Source organism: Cygnus olor, chromosome 9 (genome assembly GCF_009769625.2).
Source record: "Cygnus olor isolate bCygOlo1 chromosome 9, bCygOlo1.pri.v2, whole genome shotgun sequence".
Lineage (NCBI taxonomy): Eukaryota > Metazoa > Chordata > Aves > Anseriformes > Anatidae > Cygnus > Cygnus olor.
In genome coordinates, this window is record NC_049177.1 from 18773213 (window position 1) to 18799129 (window position 25917).

The window sequence follows — 25917 nt, forward strand, 5'->3', positions numbered from 1 at the left end:
AAAGAAATTTTGTAAATGTGGACTCCAAAGTAACAATGGCTTTTCTGAAGGGGCAGAAGAGCATGACAAGAAGACTCTACCTGAATCCTTAGTTCTGCTAGTATTGCATGTTCTTCCTGAAAGAATTCAACTTTTATATTGCCTATATAAAGAAGTTTAGTACCCAAGTAGTTTAGGGTAAAACATGGTTTACCCTTCATAGCTTAAACAAGCTTAAGATGTAACACTAAAAATATAATAGAAAATTTTAAGCCAAGAGAAATACTACCAAACAGAAAACATAATAGTTTGATTTGGCTGAAATATTATGGATTTTGTGGTATTGCAGAGTGTAAGATTCATAAAAAAGAACAAACAACAAACAAATGCATGTATTAAAAAACAAAACAACTCCCACCAACACTGACCAAAGAAAACCAAAAAACATTTCTGGCCACCCTTCCATATGTTATTAGTTCTACTGATGCTTCTGTAAACTTTTTTTTTTTTTTTTTTACCATTAGAACTACAGTACAATTTTCACAGTAGCTAATCTTTTACTTAACCTTACAAAATACAATTTTCCCTGAATAGATGTAAATGTGTCAGCTAAGGTAAGCATCAGTACTGTTGTAATATACCTCTGCTGTTTCCTTCATTTCAAATCTATCTGAAGATTTGTTCACACGGGGTTTTCTTTCCCCTATTCAATCAATACAAATTATTTTTATTTCATGCAAGTTTATAGGGTAATATTTAAATTACTGCAATATTGTGGAAGTTGCCAATCCAAAACAATTGCAGGAGTTGTGATGTATTAGTGGAATAAAGTAATTGACAAATGATATGAAACCTAGGCTATCTTAAGCAAAGGAGCCTTAACAGCAATCTATCTTCTAGTTTCGCCCTTTATTAATCTAACACATCTTAACTAATGCAAGAAATGTTTTTTATCCTGATAGCTAATAACAGAGATAAAACAAGAGATGCGAAAGAAAAGAAGTGTGCTGAAAGAGAAGACTTCCTTTTTAATGAATGAAACTAATAATAACAAGGAATATGAAAAGAAAATTTCTTCTGCTAAGCAGGAAGCTACTAGCCTCCGGAAAGAATATCAAGCTCAGGATACTTACAGAGTTCAGCTGGAGGTTGAGGTAAGGATGACCAAGAGTTCAGAAAACCAGACTGAAACTATAACTTTTAACTCTTTACTAGATGGAAGAAATACAGGAATAGCATTTGCTTTTCTGTTCTCAAACTAGACTTCAATAATTCAACAAAATTTCTGGGCTTCTTAGTTTACTCTTGATTATTGTGATCTTAACCCTGAACTTAATCCTTTCATTGACAGCGCTGAAGAGAAGCAAACATACAGCCACTGAGATGACCTTGTATTCTCTGTTCTCTGTATAGATATAAAATGAATTAATTTTCTCTTAAATGGTGTAACACTATTATAGGCTTCAGAAGAAGGTGCGTCTTGCCTTTAGCATATATAGACTATAGTACTGTATAAAGATGAGAGAAATCTCTTCTGAATAATTGGTATCCTGTGCTTTCACAAATGAGTGTTGATAGACAAATATTTTCATGTAACTTTCTAATCACGAGGCAGTAGGATAGGGCCATCCTGTGAACAAGCCATGCTTTTTTCATACTTCGTTACTTATATTTAATCTGCATTTGTAGCCATGGAATGAGCTGTGTTGCTTCATTATTTAAATGTCTGTAGAAGTAGTTCTACGAAGTAGTTCAAGTCTCGTGAATCTGTTAAGAAGGGATATGCTTGTATTATCTGAGTAAGTTTTCTCTTAACAAGGAAATGGTAACACTGGGCTACTCAGCAAGCTTGGCAATTAAAAAAAATACAGCTTCAGTTGCATTAATGTTGGATAGCTTTTCCTTAATTGGTGCTTCATGAACGGATATCCTAATTAATTTATTAGCTGGGCGTTTTGAAATCCAATGTGGACAGAACTGCTTCTGATTTGGAGTCTTTAAGAACACAGGTAACCAGTCTTAAGAAGGAAATTCAGAAAAAAAGCGCCAGGTAAGAAACAGACCTTTAAAATACAGTTTGTAAGAATTACGGATATAATCAGATCCTTGAGCTAGCAAAGAACCTTAAATAATGTTGATTATTAAAGCCTGCAACTTTCTGTTTACTTCATGTCTATTTCATGTCTATTTTACTACTATGTATTGTAGTTTTCTGACACTGGGAAACTTAGAAAATATTTCTGGTAACTCTTGTTTTTAGAGGGGATGAAAAGGTCAGCTAGGGCCTTAGTTTTTATAGATTTGAGTTCAGCCTGCTTTCTTAGGCAGCTGCTCAGTATGATATGCTAGTAGGTTTTAGCAGTGTTGTATGTGCAACGTACATATAACTTGTTAAATCATCTAATTTTGTTTAGATTAAGCTTTCTTAAAGAAAGAAATGCAGGTCTTTCCAATAAGCTGAAGCTTGTGACTGAGAAGACGCTCAGTTCAGAAGACAATGCCTGGAGGATGGAAGAAATGCTAAAGGAAGAAGAGAAAACTGTCAAGGTAAAATGTTTTTGATAGCTTCTGCAAATGAGGCTTCATTTGAATTTGCAAGCTCTATCTAGAACAATTTTATGTTAAAATGCATTGTAAATGCTAATGTGACATGCAGCTACTTCATCAAATGAAGAAGTAACCAGCAAGTAGATGGGTCAGTATCTGTGCCAGGAAAACTTTGGAGGAAAGTAAGTGGTCCTAATCCAGCAGATGGTGGATATCACATAGGATACTGGATACTGGAATTGTCATTATACAGATCAGATATAAAACCAGTAGTCGGACTGTATACTGAATAGTGCATTTACCTCTGATACCAGCTGTTACCTACAGCTTCTTGGCTAGATTCAAATGAAAGCTATTCACAGGAAGATGGCAAATTTTGTTAATGTTTTGCTTCTGGTTTGTAACACTATTGAAAAATTTCAAAAACTTCATATTGTGCTTAGTTCTTTTGGGATTCATTCAGTTTTATGGGCAGCAAGTGTCCTTGAAATTCTAGGCCATCGTTTTCCCATCAATAAGGTTAAGTGTTGTCAGATTATTTTCAGTAACATTTCCACTGAAAACTTCTTGGTTTTAGTAAAACACAACCAAAACTTACCAAACTGTGAAGAGTTAGGATTTTGGCAAGTTGGGATTAAAAAAAATATCTTGAAATATCTTGAAATGGTTTAAGTCATATTTGGTTGGCCTAGTCTCCTCTTGCTATTTTAATTCTACTGCATGCATCTGTTTTCTGATGTTGTTGGCTCTTAAATAATTACTGGCTCACATTAGAATTCATTTTAATGAGAAATAAAAATTGTGATTTGGGAATTAGCATATACAAGCTGTAAAATTTGTCTATTTCTTTTTTAGCATGTTTAATAGCACTTTAATAATAACTTTTTGTATTGTAGACTAAGTACAGAAATAAAAATATCCAAATTCATTATCATCTGAACTGCAGTGGCTTTTGAATAAATGCAATGTTGTAATGCAATCATCTGAACTTTCCTGTATTTCAGAAGAAGTTTGTAGTGTTTTGCATTTTGCTCCTAATTCTTTTATTTTACTAGTTAGCTTCTGACTGAACTTGATACAAATCCCTTTTGGATTTTGCTGGACAACAGAGTATTGCATATGCTAACGCTCTCTCTACTGTAAAATGACCAGGTTACATGAGAATGACAGAGCAGGTGTTCGCTCCATCTGTGCAAGCCACTGTATATACTTCTTTTTCTTTTCTGTTTTGTTTCCTGCATCATGTATGTGAAATAATTCATTTAGTTGATGGAGCTTTATTTTTCAAACTTTCTAACTACACGGGCATTAGCTGTACATTTTAAATTTACATGCACAAACTATAGAGGCGATGTCTTTGCTTTAGAAAGTTTCCCAAATTACAGACTTTATTAATGTTTTGGTTTTCCAGAGAATTTTAAAACAAGTTGGAATGAAATAATGCTCCATTAAAATGAAAACCGTACTTGCTTCTCCTTAAGACTGTTAGCAGGGTGGCTAAACCATTAGCAGGGCTTTTCCACTTGCATCTGTGGCGGATAACCTAAGATGACACTGAGCTTCGCAGCTCCAGTGCTTCAGGGTAGTATTTTAACTTGGATGCACTATTCTTGAACAATATCTGTAATATATTAGTCAGAAGGATGCTTTCCATCAACATTAGACACACATACTATTTGCGGCATCTATTAATTTACTGTGAAGAGATACTTTCAGGAACAATGTGGATGAAATCTCACCATTTTATGCTTTAGTTCTCTGATACTTCTCCCTCTTCTGTCTGTGGCAATGCACTGTTGTGGAGTGAAGCTTATTGAATATCCTATCACTATTGACAACCGCGCTCAACGAGAAAAACAATTTCTATTAAAGAAATAAATTTAGATATGCGTGGGCATGATCCAGAGCCCACTGAAATCAGTGCAAAATTCTGTAGGCATTAACAGATTTAGTATTAAACGTACACCTGCTTTTCACTTCTGAGTTCTGGATTTGGAATTGCACTTGACAGCAAATTCGAATACAAAAAATTCTGGTGGGAGAATTTGATTATGAATTCTTAAAGGAGTTAACTAACTTTACACTGTTACTAAAACCAGCAAAATGGTTCACAAGCAAAATTCACAATGTATATTCAGAGTCTGTACCAGACCCTACTAAAACAGACCCTACTAAAACCTTATTTCCTGTACTGATTAAGATGCTAAAGATAACTTGCCTCTGTGAAAAAGGAACTGATTTTAAAACGTGTAATTACTTTTTCAAACAAAATTATTCCAAATAGAATAACTAAATATGATATAAACACATATGTACACACACAAGCTGAGTTACAAGTTACAAATCTTTTCAACTGTTTATTGAATTATATTTCTCCAAATACTGACATATACTAGAAGCAATAAGCATCCTTTTTTTTTGAAAGGATGACAGGAATTCAATTTTCTGAAAGTTTGAAAAGAATACCATTCCCATCATGGAAAGAAAAGATCTTGTAATAGTAGAGTAGAATCCAAGTTAAAACAAAAAAAAACCTTCTCTTGAAGTCAAAGATTTTTCTTGACAGCCATTTTAAAGACCTATGAAATTCCATGTTCCTATTAATGGATATAGTATTGAATTTTTTTATCTTCCTATATGTGATTAATAAATCATCACAACTTACTTCTTATGTACTTAATGATTAATTTGTCATCAGGAAAAGGAAACGGAACTGAACAAATTAAAAGAACAATTTTTCAAGAAAACTCAGGAGTTAAAGGTGCAGAAGGACAAGGAGAAGTGTGTTCTGGCAGAAATTGAGGGATGTCGAACATCACTTAAACATCTTAATAGTCATCTACACAGACTTGATGCAGATGCATTAAAACAACAGGAGTTAATGTATAACCAGGTAAAATATTAACATCTTTTAATATTATGATTTTTCCTTGGGTTTAATGAGAGTAAATTGTTCAAGTTTTGTAATCTTTGCCAGTATCTTAGTTTCCAAAATGCTAGGCAGCATTAATCTGAAGTCTGCATTTTTGTCTCTAGTTGTATTAATAAAATTGAAATAACTGACACTTGCTATGTTTCACCTATATTATGTGCATGTGTGTTTCATTATTTTTTGGATCTGTTGCTTTACCCACTAATTTCTCAAATCAATTCTTTACTTTGATCCCTGTGAACCGCAGACACCTCAGGGTAAATTTTTAAAGCAATACAAGAGGTACATGCCAAAATCCTTTTATTTACTAATTGGATTTTGTGCAAATTTCTTATGCACCACTTTGAAAATTTGTTCTTTTATATTGGCATCCACTGGTAACAGCAAGATGGCAACTTTACTGTAAGCCTCCCTTAGAGCAGACTGTGCTGAGTGTGCTTTGTTATTCTAGAAGATTACTTCTGAACCATCTTTGCACATCAGTCATCTAAGAATATTTTGCTAATGTTTCACATTTTTGAGGCTTATAAGCTATAAATGATTATAAAACAATGGCTTAATTAGGTGACTATCCTAAAGCAACATTTAGATCCAGAATTCTAGCTTTATAGGAAGGCTGTAATTGCTTATCTCAGACTATTAATTCTCCTAAAATTATTTTAACAGGATTTTTATATTCAGCAAGTGCAGAGACGGCTGTCACGGTTAGAAGGGGAGGTTAATGCAGAAGAAAAACAAGTTTTGGAAGCAAAAATTGCTGAACTTAAGAAAACCTTAGAAGAAAAGAAAAACACATGTGATGTTTTACATGCACAGCATAAGAAACTTCAGGTAACTTCCTTAGAACTTCAGGTTGACTGTGTAATAGCTAGAAATGATGTTCCCAAGGCTGGAGTATTATCAAAGTCAGGTGGTTTTATCAAGATGAACTAAGAATATCAAAGTCCTGGTCAGACATGCCAAGTGATTTTTTTACATAGACCAAAATACATGAGTATATTAGTATTGCTTTGCTGTCTGAAAGATTTATATTGCACAAATAACAATGACTGGACTCCGAATAAAACAAGCAATGACATTAACATTGCAACAGCACTCTACGCCAGGACTGCAGTGCTCTTGGCACCGCTTGCACAACAGAATACGGACAAAAGATGATGATTCCTGGGCCTAGCACTTAAAAATATATTTATATATATATATTAATTCAAAAATTAACTGGTAGGTTTTGTTGTAACCTGCATTTAATGAAATAAATTAAATATAACTTACTTGGAAACAGAGTGATGTTCAGCTCATCAAGAGAGCAATGGAAAAGAGTGGAGAAGAAGCAAATGGTCTGATGATCAAGATAAATGAACTAAATCTTTTCAATGAGAAATCAGACCAAGAGTTAAAAAAAGCTAAAGCCATTAAGCAGGTACAGTATTAGCAATTTTTCTAACACGGGCTGTTTTTTTGTTGTATTTGTTGTGTGTGGGGGGGGAAGGTTACAGAGTTTGGAATCCTTAACCGATTTTTTTTTTATGATTAAAAGTGTTTGCATGCTAATGAATGTATTACTTACTGCTTTAAATGAGCTTTGATATATATAGGTTTGCTCATATAACAATATGACCTGTAGACCTACAGAATCTAGAACATATTCTAGGATGATTGCAATAACTCAAGTCAGATATTAACTACTTCAGTAAGTTCCTGGTAAGGTCAGCTTAATTTCTTTGAAACCATCTGTTACATTCTTACCATTCATAATGTTAAACTGAAAGTTGTAGATGGAAAAGTCTAACAACCCACAACTCAGTCTGAATTTGAATAAAACCATTCGGGAAGCTATCTACCCATATGCACTAACCATGCAAACTGTTAGCAAATGAGAAACTAAGAACCTCTTAAATACAGAGCGAAATGACCCTTACAGTTGTGTATATATAAAGGATAACACAATAGAAGCTTTATATATTTAAAAAAAAATAAAAATCTTATTAACTCTTATACCTTAATTAAAAATGATGCTTTCTTATTTTGAGACCTTTTTGGCATTTGTTAGGAGATGATGATTGAAGATAACCTCCTAAAACTAGAATTGAAACGTCTTCAAGATACCCTGTGTAATAAGACAGAGAAAGTTCTAACACTGGAAAAACAAAAATTGGAGATAAACAAAGCCATAGCAGAAAGAACCGAGGAAATTAAGGTTCATAAGGCAATGCTGGATTCCCAGATCAGAGTTGTGGATCAGGAACGGCAACGCATAAGGTAATTATTCTTTATTTTAAAAATCTCTGTTGCAGCAACTCAAAACCAGCAATACAACTTAAAACATACTGTAAGATATTTCCCTAAAAATCCTAAAAAAATCATCCTCCAGTTCTTTCATCTTCAACGTAATTTAAAAACAAACAAAATACAGCTTGTAGGTTGTTTTTTGTTGTTTTTAAATTAACAGTTGCTAAAAAAAATATTAAAATTGTCAAGTACCTTTACATGGGAACTTGTTTAAAAAGAGAGAAGCATTTTACCCAGTTTTACCATTTAGAGGAATTGATGGTGAATTACATCTTCTTCTAAGTCATATAGTAAGACAGTTGAGACTACCAAGCAATCTTTTCTCTGAAAACCAGCTTGCAGCTTAAATCACTAGGCAATTTCTCAGTCTTTACTGTCCATTATTACCGGTGAACAAGAGATTACTGTTTATTCTGTTAGTGAAGATTAATTAAAAACCTGCTGAAGTGTGTATGTCTTATTTCTTGCCCATGTATTATGATATGGGAGACACCCTCTTATAAAGCAACCACATAAAGATCACTTTTCCCTTCTGTAATAATCATTATGAAGCATTTGGGACAGGCTTTAGCTCTGAAATACCAATACCTATATCTAGCCCCAAATCAACGCTCAACAACCGAACTGGTGAAGTCTGGCAGGCTTTTTTTCACTCCTCTGCTAACCACACCCCACACAATAGGAAATTAGGGTGATTTAGTGTGACTAAAGATAACTGCTCACTGAGAGTGCAGACTGGATTTTTTTTTTTTTTTCCTTTGATAATTACGCAGCTACTTGATATTTCCATGTAATTTGATTTGGGGTTATTGCCTGCTGTTGCTTATGCTCATCTAGTAGTGGCAATATTAAGAAAGCATCAGCAGGGGGCAGCTTGTACAGCTGTAGGATTTAAATGCCAAACCTTTAAATATATTCAGGGAGTTCTATGGGCAGCCTCTCATGATGTGCTGATCTGGAATATGAAAATAAATTTGTCTCATTTTAGAACTGTAATAGAACTGCAGGTAACCAGAAAACCTGTGGCTAGAACACAGAAAGCATCAAAAATTAGGAGCAGCACAACTGCTGCCTTGCCTGCATCCTAGTAGACGGACAGACTGCTGGAGTAACACCAGTAATTTAGACTGCTATAGCAAGAACTGCCCAAAAAACACTACTAGACAAACATTTTCTCAACCCATTTATTTTTCCACAAAATACATCAGTGCTGAATTTCAAGATCGTCTAAATAAAATCGATAAACTGAGATGCAGATATGAAGTTCTTACTGTTGTCATGATGCCACCTGAAGGAGAAGAGGAGAAAACCCAGACCTACTATGTAATTAAGGTATTTTATTAACATTATGTTATAATTCATTATAATTCAAGTATTTAAGTTACAGATTTCCCTGGGTTCCATTCAAATAACTAAGACAACCTCCTTGCCTACTGCTTAACTTTGTCTGTTTTAAGTAACACAGCAGTTTCAGATGAATCTGTGGTCAGTCCTAATGTCAGCAGACTTAATTTTGAATAGTTCAAAAATTTTCACTTCAGTGCTCATGAATTTTAAAGACACAAGAAGTACCGGTCATGTCCTGGTAATCCAACAACTGAAAACAAGTTTATCAGTCTTTGTCGTATGTAGCATTCAGAAATTATTTCATTATATGGCATTTAAACTTTAAGGAATGCCAACTTCCCCCTTTTTACATCTCAATCAAATATGCATACTTCAGTTTTTCATTGAAAAAAAAAAAAATCTCTCTTCCTCCATAATGATTCTGATTATGGAAAGAATTATTATTTTTTATTATTTTTATTATTAATTATTATTATTTTTAATTAATTTTAATTTAAATAATTTTAATTATTTTTTATATATTTATTTATTTATTATTTTTGATCTCCAGAAATTCTGTTCTGCTTTTGAAGCAAAATGCCTCTAGCTGCTATATTGGCTCTGCAGTCCATCCTTTTCTGATTTTTGTGTTTTCTGATTTTCTGTTTTCTGATTAAATGTTAAGGTTTTAAATGATGCTATTTCTGTAACTGTGAGATATGCAGCACAGCAAAAAGCTTTCAGTAAATACCTCATGGTCACTCGGGGTATATCCTCCACAACTTTGGAGAGAGATTTTCACCTTATCAGATTTTTCTGAGGGACTATAAAAGGTATGTCCTTTTGCCAGCTGGTTGTTTCTATTAAGTCTCACTAAGCAGATGAACAAAGACTTTCAAGTGGATAATTTGTAGGCAAGCAAGATGACTTTTAACACTCACTTGGTGGCTTTATATCATGTAGTCTCAACTGTTTCTTGGATTTTGTTGGTAAACACATGTGAAGCTGATACACACAGTGCAAAGCATGGAGAGTGCTTTGTACCCACTACGGGCATTGTTAGATACTGAGCTTAGGTACAGAGACAGATACCTGTAATGGAACCCCACTGGTGACTGGCCACCAGGCTGATGTAACCCCTTTTATTATAACCCTTTGAGCTCAACCTGTCAGCCAGTTGTTTATCTATTCCATTAGGTACTTGTCCAGCAAACAGCTATAGACACTTTGACCGTAAGGATACTGTGAGAAACAGTATCAAAAGCTTTGCTGAAATCCAAAAAGACTACATCTGCTGGCTTCCCTTGATGAACTTAATGGGTAACTTTGTCACCCGTTAGTTGGTTATATAAACAGGTCCTTTTTCAGTAACTCCCAGAATACTCTCCATAACGTTACCAGCCACCAAAGCAAGACCAATAAGCCTGTAATTAACAGGGTCTTCTATCTTACCCTTCTTGAAAATGAGGACAACATTTGCCAGCTTCTAGTTGACTGGGACTTCTCCAGATTCCCAAGACTGTCGAAAAATAATTAAGACGTCTCGCAATGACATCAGCCGGCTCTTTCAGTACCCTGGGATGAATCACATTGGGTCCCATTATGTGCATCCAAATTCCAGTATTGTAAACAACTACTCTTGCCAGTTACCTTGTAACACAAATCTCAGTCCAATCCTGATGACATCAATAACATCTACCACAGATTTTAAACACTAAATGTTGAATGTATTTTTAATGTATAATTGTCCTAATGTTTTCAGTATGTATTCAGTCACCTCAAGTATCAGTTTTATTTTCAGGCTGCACAGGAAAAGGAGGCCCTTCAACGTGAAGGTGATGATTTAGACGCAAAGATCTGCAAAGCTGAAAATGAAATTGTAGCTCTGGAAAACACTCTGCGCATACTTAATAACTGCAACAGCAATTACCGAAACTCTTTCAAAGAAGTCACTGAGACAAGTATGTAAATGTAAATTGCTGTTTGCTGTACGAGTTATGGATGATGGTATAGCTCTGGTATACAGTGGGGAAATTCAGTGGCACAAAATAATGAATCACAGCCAGAGACTGCACAAATTACTGGGAAAAGTCATTACTGGGAGAAAAGAAGGTGCACTGAAATATACAGGACTGGTGTATAATACTGCACAGTACAAAAAGCACTACTTTCTCTGCAGTACTGCATCTCACACTACTAATTCAAATTCTGGAAGCAGAACAAGCTGTGCCACTGGTCAGCTTTTGGTGTCGACTGAGCTAGCTTGATCACAACACAACGCAAGCAGGCTGCTTCCAGTGGCAGCTGTTACGGCCAGTAACAGTGTTAACAGCCAGCGTTATGTGCACTCCAGTGATGCTGACACACTAGCCAAAGTTATACCTGATTTTTGCATGGAAGAGGAGGGAAAAAACAGTAACCTGGGGAGGTGATGAGGAAGAACAAGAGAAACTGTACTGTTTTCGGATAGTGTCAGCAATTTAAAATTAAATAGACTACCTAGCTACAAATGTTTGGATGATGGAATTCTCTCAAAATTCCGCAAAATATCTTCATCTGTTGCTTGCTCTCCTTCACTGGAACGTTATTTAGCTTATAAAAAGCATCACCATGAGCAACTACATAAATATAAGAGGCTAGAAAACAGTGCCAAAGGCAACTTCCATGCTTTTTTTTGGCTCCTGGAAACACTGGCTTTAAAGTCATTATCTTTCATGAAGCCAGTTACTTTTTCCACAGTGATTTGGAACATACTGTAACAATAATACAGTAACACTCCGTGATGCCATTACTTTAATGTGCAACTTATTTTAAAATGAAAATTGAGTTGTATACAGTACTTGCTTAGTGTCAACTCTGCCTCTTTGTTTGGGATCACAGGTGAGGAGTATGAAGAAAAATTGAAACTAGAAGAGGAGAAAAGGGCTGCTGATGAAAAATACAGATATAAACGAAGACAGATCAAGGAACTTCAGGAAAACCTCCAGGTAAAATACAAGCGAAAGTCCCAGTTAGACAAGGCTGCAGGATGTTGCCACACAAGCCGTCTCATTGAAAGCATAGAACATTCTGGAACAGTATTTTCCGCATTCTCTTTTACATTCCATAGTTTGTATCAATGGATACATTTGTTTGTTTGTTTAGAAGGCTCTACATCTCCTTTCAAAAATCATTTAGGTGTTTATCTGAATTTCCTCAAGTCACAATGAAACTCCAGGCTGTTTAGTCAGGTACACCTAGAAGTTTTGAAATCCCATGTTCACAATGGCAGATGTTCCATGTGGCATCCAAGAAAGCAGTTGTATTTTTGTGTAGTGTACTGCATTATTTAAAATCTACACATATGGTCTTCCCTAGCATTTTTTTAAATTTAGTATTAAGAATGTTCCAGTTTGTGTACACAGTATTATGGTTTACCAAAAAAGAGAAAGCAAGGTGACTCTCAGCAGGTTGAGTACTAAATGCAGAAAAGGGATAACCTGCGTTCAGTCCCCACATCAGGGACTCATTCTTGGCTCCCCTTGTAATCAAAAAGCACACTTGGCCCTTATGAAATAACAACACTTAACTTTAATATATACCCCACATGATTATTCTAGGCCCTGGATTGCTACGTACAGGTCAGCAAACATTCTTTTTGATCATTCTACCACAGGACATAGACCTTACTTAAGAAATAACATCCCTGAGATTGAAGAGGAGGGACACCTATCCTCAGCAGGGAATAAGCCCTAGGGTATTATGAGGTGTTAAAACATCCCCTTTCCTACCTTTTTACTTATTTAAAAAAACAGAGCCACCCTTATAGAGCTGATTTTATTCACAGTAGTCAAAAGTATCCAATCTTCTCACAAGAAACAAATGAATAACATTTTTCTTAGGATAGGTCCCACTGGAAAGTTAGGCACTGCAATGTTCAGTACTATGCCACATAAATCCTTTGTAGACACAGCTCACAGCTACATCTGAAAACACGTACCTGTAATTTCATTATTAGTACCTTTAAAGTCAGTGTTAATGTATTGAAATAGCTTAGTGCTCTTTATCCAGGTATTTATCCATTGAACAGCCTGACAGGCATAGTTGTGTTATCATTAGTACTAATTGCTTGAGCTACATTCATAAACAAATTGTCAAGAGGATCTGTTATTGCTCCTAAGTAATATAAAAATTGAATATCAGAACTATTTTATAAATTAAAAACAATTATTCAAATGAATTTGCAGAGCATGGAAAAAAATTTGGATATACTACTGAAGCAGGAGGCCTTATTCCAAGAGCAAAAGAAGGAAAAACAAGCTGTTATATTACAGCTGAACAAAGACATAGAAGAACAGAAGCCAAAACTAGAAAGGGTTATAAAACAGGTCTGTATGTTGATTAATGATGATTTCTAACTTTATAGTGATAACCAGCAGTATGGTTAAAAGCACAGAATTTAAACTCAGCAGGTTTCTTTAAGAGTGCTGCATTTTCATAGCATGTTTTAAACTTATTTATGTTAAAAGTGTTCCAGGCTATCCAGAGAAATTCAGTCTCTAAAGAAAACTAAAACAGAAACACAGGAAGAAAGAGACATCAATCTTCGTGCCTTGAAAAACTTCAACAAAACCATCAACAAAGTGTTAGTCGATGTTCTAGAAGCAAATCCTGATTTAACTACATCCTTTCAGAAGTACTTTCACCAGGTGAGCTTTCTGGTTAACTGCCACCAAAATTTTGACTGATAACTGAAGTCTACTGATAAAGTGTCTTTCAAGGGCAAATCCTTAATTCAGTGATAAAGTATACTTATGGGAAAAGAGCAAAAAAGTGTTCATCTGCTTTCAATGTACCTTCAGATACAAAGGATTATAAACTCTCCTGATATGCCCATTCCATCATACAACCATTTTTAACTTTTTTCCCCTCAATTTTTCTAGTTCAATTTAGAGCTGCCTGCAATTGCTTCTGTTGGTGGTAGTCAAAGTTCCCGATCGCCATCCACACAAAGCTCACTAGCTTCTAGCAGGTAAGTGCTAGCAGTGTTTTGTTGTTGTTTAGGTTGGTTGGTTGGTTTTTTTTTTTTTTGGGGGGGGGGGGGATGGACACGACACGAATAGTCATTTGGTTTTGGTTTTAATTTAAAGCTTAGACGAACAAAACTATTCCTTACATGATGGCATTCCTCACTCTCGCAGGTTTTCTCAATCTTGTCTCTGCTTACTGAACACTCTATTAAAATGTTTCTACCTATACTCTCCCTCCTTTAAGTCTACTAGTTGTTTGTTTGTTTAGCACACAATTAAGTTTTCTTCAGTATCCATCACAATTTAAAATAAAACAGTAACTGCAAAAGAATTATGTTGTTCTCTCATTTAAAAAGGGTTTTACATTATGAACGCACAAGTTTGACTTCCAGCCAAACTTTGCACTTAATTTTGTGAACACCCTTTCCTATTTAATTAGGGAAGATATATATATATATATACACTACTTTATTGATACCTTTTTCCTCTGTTCATCATACATTTGACTAACAGTACTACTTGAAACATACTGAATTAGCTGTGATCTAACAACATTCCCCCAGGTTACTTAAACCATGGCAAGGACTACAAAGATTTTTGTAGTGGATTTGCCTAGAACAAACACTGGTGCTGGGTGGCTTTATTTTAAGCCACCATTTAGAAGCTCCAGGCCCAGTTTTAAAATAATGTTTCTGTATACTGATGAGTAAATTTTTGTCTTTCAGATCCTCCAGAAGCACAAGTTCAGGCTCTAGTCGGACTTCATTAATCAAAGTCATAGACCTGAGCCTATCTGTCGACATTCCTGCAGAAGCAGCTGCTTCCAGTTCACAGCCATCCAGTAGAACTAGCAACTCTGACAGTTAAAACCAAGAAAGAAATCCTAAGTAATCTTATGAAGGTGACAGTGAAGGCTTTACACTATTTAAGGCTTCTAAATTGGTTAAGTCGCAGCTTAATTGATACAGGTCTACTAGCAATCGTAGCACTTCTATCTGAAACACGTTTTAACTTCCATCTAAAGTATGCAATATATTATTTAGTTTAAACATATGTTTTACATAATAAATTAATCTTTAAATTACTTTATTCTTTTGCTGTTGGATAACAAAAGATCTACAAAACCCTTCAGAAACCCTTCATTCACATTCTTAATGAAAATGGCTTTGACATAGTTAACTACCCTTAATTTTAGTAAAATTACTGCTGCCTCAAAGCTTTAACAGGTAAGGTACTCCCAAGTAGTCAGCTGACCACAGTATGCTTAGTCTGTACTTGCAAAAGCTAGAGTAGAGGCAGTAATGATGTAAAAGAAGCAACAAGATTAACCCTCATAACAAAGATCTTAGTTTTTAAGTATTTTCCCTCCTTAACAGCAATATGGAGCACTTGCAAAAACCAGGTAGTAGTATTTACACTTTGGTTCCATGTCAGCCTTGACTTTTAAACAAATGGTCATTTCAGATCATATCTTAATCAAAAGATGATGACAATATAAAATTAAAGTCAGTAAAACTGTACTACTTTGCAAAATTACACAGTACCTTTTTGGCAACTGACATATAAGGAATTATTCTGAAAACTTGGATGGGTATTGTATAGTCAGCCAGATGTTAGCTGTTACTTCAGGGTTTTTTTGTTTTTTTTTTTAACAACAGAGAATGTGTTTGATGTGCTTAAATAATATAATACATGTGCTTTCTCACAGATGATGGGGGTTCAATTCACTTACGCAGCATATATAACCAGTGCACCAGCATCAAACATCCCAGCAACATAAACAAAACCAAGACACAAAATTAAGAAAATTTAATGATGAAATGAGCTATATACATTGATGGAATATGAGTGTCATTTACTTATTCCCCTTCAATACCTGGAAGCTAAAGTTTGATACAAAAATAGTTAACAGTCAATTGTACCCCATGGGAAGAAGGGGGGAAAAAAAATAAAACAACAAAAAAAGAAAAATGCCTGCTTTAAAGTGCATATTTGATGTAAGTTACACAACTAACTACAGTCCAAGAGAATCAAACAATTTCACCCCATTACACAAAGAATATTGTACAGGAACATCCTAAGTTAAGAGCACAGGAAACCTTGATTTTAAATAATAACTGATATTTTACGTAAGATATCCTTGCATATCTTTCCACCACACAATCTTTACCTTAAGAAGCCTGACATTCTGCAAGATGAAACAAATTCTGCTTGTCGCTTTTCATATGCATTTTAAGAGCATTTGTTTTTCCTCAAGAGAAAAACAGATAATTAATTTAACTACATCCAGCAGAAAATCATTTTATATACTTTGTTTCTTCTGCTTACTTCCTTTTTCCCCTCTCAAATTCAGCAATTTGATTGAATATGTTAACTAAGTTCTGGGGCAGGTTTCTTTTAACGCCACTTTCTGTTTGTTCTGCACCATTTAAAGTTTCCTCGTTGGGTTCCTCTGTTTTATTAGACTCTTCGTGACTCCCTTCCCTACTCTTATACCCACTTTCACTTCTATGCTGACTTAATGCATGCCTATCACTACCATAACTTTTATCACCTTCGTGAAAGTAAGTGCTAGAATATGATCTGTACTTCCCCATTGACTTGCCAGAATAGTCGGACCCTGATGGAGACATGTAATACCTGTCCTGATCTGAGCCATGCTTTTTAAACTGTTCTCTTCTCCCCTCTATGTCTCTTTCTGATTTCCTAAAGTAATGCGTCCTGGTTTTATCATCTGACTTATAATAGGAACCTGAATATCCCCTCCTACTGGAGAAAAATCTGTCCGTTTTATGATATTTTTCACTTTTGCTACTACTTGCCTGAGTTCTGGAACTACTGTAAGAATCTCTTGAATCTTCAGACCTACCTCCAAAAGTGTCTTCATCATCACCTGAAGTCCTCGACAGAGAACAGTGTCTGTCTTTCTCTCTTACCTCTGGTTTTGGACACGCTAAGCTGTCCTGCCTTTCCAGCAGTTTTTCCATTTCAAAACTTTGGTTCAGGAAAGAGGCAGAGGTATCAGCCGGAGGTGAATACCACTCCTCTTTCCTAACCTGATCTTTGTAATGTGAAGAAGCTCTAGAAGAGCGTTTTTTGGAACTACGGGAAGACTCTGATCTATGCCGATGCTTTTTCTTGCGTTTCTTGTGATCAGAGGAAGAGGAGGAAGAAGAAATTGATACGTCTGACGAAGAGTCACTTGAGGACGAAGAGGAGGAGGAAGAGGAGGAAGTTGATCTTTTCCTTTTCTTCTTCAACCTGAAAATGTAATTAACCTGTGAGATAATCTTTAGCATCAGGCAAAAATTGTAAGTAGAAAGTAAATCTGTACTTCCCATAGTATGGCTGAGATTGGACTGCAGAGTATGAATGGAAATTGGGCCTGACCTGGCAAGACAATTTCAAGTGTCATTTCTTAACCAAGAGAATTAAGATTGAATCCACTGAACAATGTATTATGAAAGGCATCTTAAGGCCTTTTCAGTGGTTAATGCAGGGACAGTAACACAGTTCGGATTGCAGATAAGGACTTAATAGCAAAATTTAGTAACTGCTAATGTTAGAGCTTATTTTACCATCAGCCCAGGTTAAAAGAAAGTGACTGGGACACAACCATGGAATTGTGTTGCTTTATCTTTATGCATAAACCTTTGTCTGTACCTGCTACCTGACTTGTGCTTTAACTATCACAAATTCTAGTACTTAAAATGGGCCCCTTAACAGCTCATAACTTACTGGTTTGCAGTGCTTTTTTTTTAATAAAAAAAGCTCACATGCTGGCTTAATAGGCTCAAGAATCAGTATACTGAATACAACAAGGTTACCTTTTTTCTTCTTTTAAAAGCTTACGCAATTTTTCTGCACTTGTTTCTATTCTCTTTTCTTTCTGTCTCTCTTCTTTTGCAGCTTGCTTCTCCCTCATTTCCAAAGATTTCTTTTTTGAACCCAAACATCATAAAAAAAAAAATTATATTGAAAGTGTTAACGCAGGTATTTTTCCCATGTCCCCAGCCCCATTCAAATGTATAATTACAGCAAGGATGTTTTACCAGGATTCCCAGATCAAGAATTAATATTGTTCAGAAGTTTGGCATTGGCCGTTGTGATAATCAGGTTTATGTTAATGACCATATTGCAGTTTTTATCCATTAAAAATATATTTGGCCAGCCATTGCAGTGGTACCCGTGATCCAGCACACCGTGAAGCATATACCCCAAAAGGTATAGATAGTGTATGCAGGAAAACCACAATGTTAGCAATATGGGGAAAAGAGGGGAGGAAAGGAAAAAAGATTTGAGGGAAAGTATTGTTATTGTAGTTTACAAGTAAAATAGGGCAGAGCCCATTGTGAAATGTGTTCAAGTTGGCCATGTTTGCATACAAACCATTTTGTAACAATTTCACAAACCAGTTTGACGCATAGTTTACGTAAGAAATCATGTTCCAAGGGTTTGTTGGTGATGAGCAGCACCAGATGTCAGATACAGCAGCAACGGTCCAATTCAGAAGAAAATGCATCGAAGAAAAACACATAATCAGTATTACAGGAAAACTCACTTTTGTGTTGTTTCAGCCATTCTAGCACAACCATGATATTATCAGACGTACATATTAAAATACATACAAATGCAACAGTGCCTGATTATCGGCTGAACAATCCTCAAAGACACACTATTAAGGTCTCTTAAAGATCAGACTTCTGCAATCTATGGTCCTAAATAGTAGCTCTATTCAGAATAAGCTGAAAGCCAGATGATAGTTTTCAAAACTTAGCAGTTGCCATAACAGACAGATTAAAGGAAATCCTTAATTGAACAAAAGGCTATGCAAACCAATGAACAAAGGCTAGCATCGTGTTTATCTGCTGCATCAATGAGAATATCAGAAAAATTCTGAAGGAGGGTAAAGTATCACTACTTGCTGAAAATATTCTTCATTATTTTAGAAAAGACTTCAGGATCTTTCTAAAGCGACCAAATGCGGATAGTGCTCAAATACCACACAAAAGTTTATCTATAGTTCAGTCATTTTTTATCAAAAAGCTTGTCATAGCTCCTCTTTCCCTTCTTTCAACATGATCTGTCAGCATTATGGCTCCACCAACTGAAGAAGCATCAGGTAAGGCATCTACCTCAGTCTCTTTACTTCCTTATATGCAGAAGCACAGAACACAACAAGCCTGTTCCTCATTGCTATATCTTAAGCTGATCCTCTCTGGAAGACAATACAAGTAAAGGAGGTAAATAAAAGGAAAAAGGAAAAAAAGGACAACACAGATTAGCACAGAGACTCACTAGGGCTCACCTGGGAAACATGCTGTGTGCAAGGGAAGAAAGAAAAAAGACACCAGAAAAGAAAGCTAAGATATTCAAAACTGTCTGCCCTCCAGCCCTGCTGTATTCCTTTAAATCACCTACTAGTTTCCCCTCTTGCGATCTTCCTGTGAGTTAGCTTTAGCAGGTGTTACTCTATCTTTTTCGAAACGCGAAGCATCCTGCTGGTATGAGGGCACGCAATGCTTTTTGACTTGCCTAAGGGTTTTGTACTTTGCATGTTTCTACTCACAGAATATTTAACACTAATAATCATGCTTCTTGTGATGGAATATTCTCCTCCATGCTTTAGCTAAGGCTAATGGTTTTATCCTCTTTCCTCATCTCCACTGTTAGGCATTTCTTTACTGTCCTGTTCAAAACAGCAGTCATCAAGAGGTACCTTTCTTCCGGTAGGTACAGCCATAATGCTCACTATAAAAGATTTATTATTGTGGAGAAGGGAAGCAGAGAGTAAGACAAACGATCAACTTCAAGCCCCTCTGTTCAAATGATTTAATGTGATTTTTGTTATTTATTGTAACAGAATTATGAAGAGAAAGTAAAGAATCACCTGCATATGCTCATGGAGTTTCGTTAAGGCCTCTTCTGCTTCCTGAAAAGTCTCATCCAAGCTTAGGGCTTTTTTATAGTAACTCTCAGCATTCAGTAGTTTGTCTTCCTCTTCCAACCTAACATTCAAATGACAATTTATATACAGTTAAGAAACTGTCAAGTTCTGTCACTTTTTAGGACAGTCTTTCTTAGTTGCACTAGAACGCTGCCACTGCATCCCTCCAAGACCCTATCATCCTAACCCATCTCAGTACAGAAATAAAACAGTATTTGATGCATTTTTGTCTCCTAGTCATCATTAGAAATAATATTCTGTAGAATTTCAATTCCAGTTTCAAATATACTATGTATCTTCTTAACACATTTCTTAAGAAATCTATTCCCTGAAAATTCAGAAGCTAAATTCTGTGTTACAGTGGCTAACAAATATTTAACAGAACACGAGTGATAGAACATGATTTTGTTACAAACACTTTCTTGCAGTATATATATATCTATCTAGTGATATTCTTATAGGAATATCTTCAGACATTTCACAAAACTTTACACAAACCTGGTAACTCACCAAGGGAAAGGATATCAAATCTTAACTATCTTGCAAGGATTTTAACTAGGACAGAGTAGAAAGTGTAAACCATCTGCACAAGCAGGAGCATTTCCAACACACACACACCAGGAAGGCCAGATGGCAATCTGTGCCCTAAGTCGGATCATATTAAAGAATGTTGTAAGAAAAACCGTTAACAGCCAAACAAAAACACAACCCCAACACTTACTGCCCGCCTCTTTCCACAAGTGTCTGACAAAGGTATTTTCTTGCATTCCTGTGGGTAGGACAGTTTTCTAATGCAATTTCAAAATCACTTATGGCTTTGTTCAGACTTCCTTTTGTTGCATACCTAGAATGACACAAAAGTTGCACGGATTTTAATGATGCTCGTCTTTCACAAAGTGAGAAACCCGCAGACTTACAATGAAACAAGCAGACTTACAGAGCTCCACGGGCTACCAAAGCTTCAACATTCTGTGGATCTATTTCCAAAGCCTTGTTGTACTCATTCATTGCTTCCACATGGCGCCCAACTTTAAAATAATCAACCCCAGCCTTCACACTGGAAAAAATAGAAAAATACTATGTATGGTTAGCCTACAGATTGTGTACTCTCAGTAACTCACAAATTAGGGTTCCAAACAAGCAATAACAAAACTTTATCTTGTTATAACGTACTTAAGGCTAACATTTCAAATTAACGTGATACGGGCATTCTGCATTTGCCAAAAAGATTAAGTTATTGGAAGGTAAATTATATAAATTGAATTTCAGAACTTCCATTAGACACTCTTCTCATTAAAGATTAGATTTACCATTATGATAAGCCTTTTCTGTAATTAATTAAAGTTGCAAAACCCTATTGTTTTTAAGAAACACTGCCTTTGCTGACATAGAAACCAGAAATTCCCATTTTTTCATAACTGGTAGATTCAAGAGACGTTTTTCCACAAAAAAATGACACTCTTGGGAAAAATACATCTCTCTTAGGACAAAAAGTCTCTTACCTCTGTATCCTCCACTCTGTATCACAAATACAACGCATATCATAAAAGCAATAGCACCCATTCCCAGCTGCTGTTCCAAATGCAGCCAGAGAAATGCATTTGATTTTTCAAAGGCAGCAAGAACGTTTGCTAAAGCATACAGCTTGAGATGAAATGGCAAGACAAGCTGTATTTAGTCATTCAACAGCTAATTGAAAAAAATTCAAGTTGTGTACTCAGTATGGTCACAAGTCTTGCTCTGATCTCATCAATAGGTGAGCATGTCACAGCTATTTTAAAAAACATTCTCCCTTAAATGTGACAAAGTTTGAAGATTCACTCCCAAAATACATTTATCGTGTACCCACTTGGCGGTCAGGGTTACTTTCAAGCAGGCCTTCTTGGTTACATCGCAGCATGTGTGCGCTGTGGAACATATGGTTCAAGGTGTATTTTCTTTCAAGAAATATAAGCCATAGCCTAATCTAACCTTACAATAAACTCTTTACAGGAAAATAGCGTTCTACATACCATTTCAGGGCCCAAGCTGCAGACTGCTTTTTCCTCAATGCTGGGGCAAAATCTTCTTCATCGATATTTTTCCTTTAAAACAAACAAAAAACCCCTCAAGTTGACTCATAAACGTACAAAATTAATCTTACAATATGTAATGCGTTTGAATTAAGCTGAAACATTATTTGTTATGGATGCGTTACCACTCTCTCACAACTGGGCATGTTCTTTCATATTTCTGACACCTGATTTTCCCAGCCTGTTCTAAAGAGCTGAATTGAACCAGCATGGCTGCAGCACATTTAACAAAAATATAGCATATTCACACCTGCCTCGGGGCACAATATATGGAGGACCACAATAATCATTGCATATATATGAGCACTAAATATATATATATATATATTGCATAAGCATTTAACTTAAAGGACAGATCTATTACTCCAATAAACATTGTGAATAAACTTATGTTTTCTGCCATATTAAAGCTTAAGCATCCTGCATTTCAATCCAAAGTTGTTGACAAGATCTAAATAGTAACTTCATAAAACCTTGGCATTAGACATGATGTTTGATAAGGTGTCTTATTTATCTGAACAAACAGAATGTAAATTTATTACTCCAGAGGAGTATGCTCTTAAAAACATTTAGGGACACAATAGCTGCAATCATGCAAGTTGAAATTTCAGAAAAGCATCAAGTGGTTCAGGACTTTCACTCACAAGCCTATTTCAATGGATTAGAATAACCTTCACAAAGCCATAGGAAAGGAATAATGTAAAAATGACTTACATTTGAAGACTTCTCATCAATGACGGTGGATTTGATTCACTTATTCCTAGTTTTTCTGTTAAATATTCAATTAACGATGGATTATCAAATCCTCGGGATCGATGCAAAACCTCTTCAAATGTCTCTGCTGAATTAGCAACTTCCATGCTTCGCCTTAAAAAAAGCACCAGTGTACATAAAACCTCATGGACACTACACTCAATTCTATATTTACATTTAGTCCTTTTCATTAGCATAAATTTTCACACCACTTAAGCGATGCTTATTTCCTTCAGCCTAAGACAGCTTTTGAAGCCTATTCTGGCACCAACCTAGGCATCTCTAGGACATACGAAAGCTTTCAAAAATTGCAAAAACAGTTGTGTCCTTCTTTTTACTAACGGAAATCTTAAGAGTTTAATATGTCAGTCTCTCAAGTCCTTTTATTTATTTATTTATTTAAACTTACTGTTTATTGTTGTTAGCCCAGTCCCACAATGACAGATACCTGAAGTTTTGCATTTAGAGAACATAAACTCATTGTGCTTTTTACTTTTCTTAAATTTTGGGACAGATTTTGAAAAACCAACCACACCCAACACATCTAGAAAAAAGTATGTGATAGCAAATAACAATAAAACGTACATAGGTATCTAATTAAACCAGAAACAACCCTGACAAGTTTAAAGGCCAGCCCATCAAAGACACTTCAGACACACTAAACATATCTAGTTAGTACAACTGAATAGCACGTTCTTACTTATAATGTAGAGGCAAGTCATCAGAGGTGATTACTCCTAGTGTTGTACTAGAGAGATTTGGTGGAAGAGCTGAGCTGTAGAGTGATACCGTGATCTTCTCGTGGTATCGATCAACATCCTTGACTGCAGCTACAGAAACAATATAAGTTAACATAAAATGGCAGAACTGTCTCAAAAATGAGACAAATTCCTGACACTGTGGCTACTTGCCTCGAATAATGTCTCCAGCTTGATAATAAGATAAAGGATCTCCATGGTTGCTTTGAGGAGGCACATCTCGCAATGGACAAAGAGCCTGCAACAGAGCCAAGGAAGAATCGTGTGAATAGAAGCAAGCAACCCACATCACTGAACTTTCCATGTTTTCGCCATCAACCCACAGTCTCACCTGCAGAACAACCTTTCAACATGTAAAGTTATCTTGTAATACATGCATACAGATGTTTTTAAATACAGAAACGCTTACCCCTCTGAAGTAAAGCACGTAATAACAACATTGGAGCCAACAGACTAGCCCAGTTTTCCTCATGCTTAACAGATAATTAGTTAAAAGCATTTAAACAAAATCAAAGTTTTTTCCCTCCCCAAAATTAAGAAGATTAGTTTAATCTTTAATGTATGTCAAATTAAATGTATGGCCTGGTTCAAATCAAAATCTATGCATCCATAAATGATGAACTTTCCAACTCACATGAAATACATTTTGAGTATGGGACATAATTAAAGCGCTTGGTGACTGAGCAAACCATCACAAGTTGTCCTTAACTTCTGTTAGCATTCATTATCTTAAAGCTCAGCTTGCCTTTACTCCTAGCACTCCGTTATGAGATGCAAGACACAACCCCATACCCATAAAAGAGTAATCGAAGCCATATCTTACAGTGATTTCTAAGTCTGCGATCTGCCGTATGAAACCACTTCCCAGACACATCAACACCATGAAAAAGCCAAATTCACGAATGGAGGTAATCCTCCCAATCACAACGTCGCCACGTTCGATGTCTCGAAAAAATAATTCTCTCCGGAGCTCCCCGGGAACCTCCATGAACTGCTCCAGGGGAGGCATGACAGCGTAACACTCTGCAACACACGAGACGTTCACAGTCATGAAATGACCGAGCCACGACCTGAGAACACCAAATAATTGATGATAACAATAAAAAGCCAAACACCAACTTTAAAATACGGTGTGTTTATAGCAAAAAGTTTAAGCTTGGCCTAGAAGGCACACCAGCAAACACCTAAGCCCCAGCCCTCACCTTCATCTTCCTCTATGTTTTCGGCGATGGGGCCGTTGGGCTGCCAGGACTGCGCGAAGAGCAGGTCGGCCTTCTGGGCGATGAAGCGCTGGATGTCGGCCTCGAGGCCCGTCACCTCGCTCCTGCGGGGAAGGAGAAGGCGCTGAGGGCGACTCGGGACCCCCCGGGAAACCCCTGGGGACCCGCCGGGACCCCCCCAGGACCCCCCCGGCCCCCTCACCATGCGGCCGGCGAGCGGGGCGCCCCCCCGCGGGGCGACTCGGGGGCGGCCCCCGGCGGCGGCAGCAGGCCGCGGAAGTCGGGGTTGTCGTGCTGCTCGGCGCGGAGCAGCGACAGCAGCGCGGGGCCGTGGTAGCTCAGCGCCTGCCGGAGCAGATCCCGCTCCATCCCGGCCCCGGGCCCGGCCCCGGCCCCGCACGGAAGCGGAACGGCCGCAGGGGGCAGCGGGGAGGCGCCGGGGGAGGGGGACGGAGGCCGCAGCGCCCCCTGACGAGCTGGAGGCCCCGGGAAGGTGCCCCCGGTCGGGAGACCTGTGCGGGGACCCCCCGCCGTGCCGCCGGCCCGACACGGAATAAAAAGCGGGCGGAGGCGGCCAGAGACGGCCCCGGCCCGTGCCCGGCCGGGCGGTCACAGCCGCGGCGCTGCTCCGGGCCGCCAGGGGCCGCTGCGCCCCGCGGCAGCCGCCTGAGGGGAGGCGGCGGGGCCAGGGGAGCCCTCGGGGGCCGAGAAGAGCCCTCGGGGCCCGGAGGTGTTCGGGTGCTCGCCCCCCGGGGCCGAGGGGACGCGGTGCCCTCTCCCGGCTGCAGTTAGTCCCCAGTTCAGGTGGCTCGTCCTCGGCACCGCGTTACAGGGGTAAGGGGAAGCCCGGTGCAGGAATTTCGCCTCTGCCCCGGGCACAAGGGGCAGGATGCCGCCAGGCCGCTAAGGCTGAACCGCCTATAATCACGGACTTTTCTTACAGACATTTTCTTCTGCAAGTAGAAATCAATTGCACTTGAGGAAGTTCAGTGGTTTAAATCAAGTTAACGCACAGTGTAGCTCGTTACCCCTGAACATAAGGGTTAATTTCATACGTAAAGTGATCGTTGCTCCCTGTTTGCTAC

At 37.3% G+C, this 25917-nt stretch overlaps 2 protein-coding genes across 4 annotated transcripts in view; one reads left to right on the forward strand and one right to left on the reverse strand.

The window, feature by feature from the left end:
- CCDC39 (coiled-coil domain containing 39) overlaps positions 1-20945 on the forward strand; it is a 26203-nt gene extending 5258 nt beyond the window's left edge. Inside the window, exons 7-21 of one of the 3 annotated variants that reach the window (XM_040566951.1) lie at positions 942-1133; positions 1926-2029; positions 2394-2526; positions 5225-5419; positions 6125-6289; positions 6741-6878; positions 7509-7717; positions 8956-9079; positions 10875-11034; positions 11954-12060; positions 13300-13440; positions 13582-13761; positions 13996-14084; positions 14808-14983; positions 20927-20945. In XM_040566951.1, the coding sequence (XP_040422885.1) occupies positions 942-1133; positions 1926-2029; positions 2394-2526; positions 5225-5419; positions 6125-6289; positions 6741-6878; positions 7509-7717; positions 8956-9079; positions 10875-11034; positions 11954-12060; positions 13300-13440; positions 13582-13761; positions 13996-14084; positions 14808-14949 (2079 nt within the window). In that variant the 3' untranslated portion in view covers positions 14950-14983; positions 20927-20945. Of the gene's footprint in view, positions 1-941; positions 1134-1925; positions 2030-2393; positions 2527-5224; positions 5420-6124; positions 6290-6740; positions 6879-7508; positions 7718-8955; positions 9080-10874; positions 11035-11953; positions 12061-13299; positions 13441-13581; positions 13762-13995; positions 14085-14807; positions 16023-20926 lie in introns of those variants that run through there. The other 2 variants (XM_040566950.1, XM_040566949.1) reach the window with 2 other exon arrangements.
- TTC14 (tetratricopeptide repeat domain 14) lies at positions 15877-25261 on the reverse strand. Its single transcript, XM_040566952.1, has 12 exons — positions 25035-25261; positions 24815-24936; positions 24436-24635; positions 23766-23850; positions 23555-23684; positions 22816-22968; positions 22042-22113; positions 20967-21086; positions 20751-20873; positions 19973-20090; positions 17910-18019; positions 15877-17343 (listed from the first exon to the last, which is right to left on the reverse strand). Exons 1-12 carry the CDS (start codon positions 25199-25201, stop codon positions 16407-16409), a joined length of 2337 nt encoding a protein of 778 aa, XP_040422886.1. The 5' UTR covers positions 25202-25261; the 3' UTR covers positions 15877-16406.
- Between the last annotated feature and the right edge of the window lie 656 nt (positions 25262-25917).

What these genes read in the sequence shown, in the direction of transcription:
- TTC14 (XM_040566952.1), bottom strand. Translation starts at nt 25,201, where the DNA reads ATGGAGCGGGATCTGCTCCGGCAGGCGCTGAGCTACCACGGCCCCGCG. An exon ending in TTGATGAGAAGTCTTCAAAT is followed by an intron (nt 22,114 to 22,815) that starts GTAAGTCATTTT and finishes TTTGTTTTAAAG; the next exon opens with GAAAAATATCGATGAAGAAG. An exon ending in CTTGTGGAAAGAGGCGGGCA is followed by an intron (nt 20,091 to 20,750) that starts GTAAGTGTTGGG and finishes TTTGAATGTTAG; the next exon opens with GTTGGAAGAGGAAGACAAAC.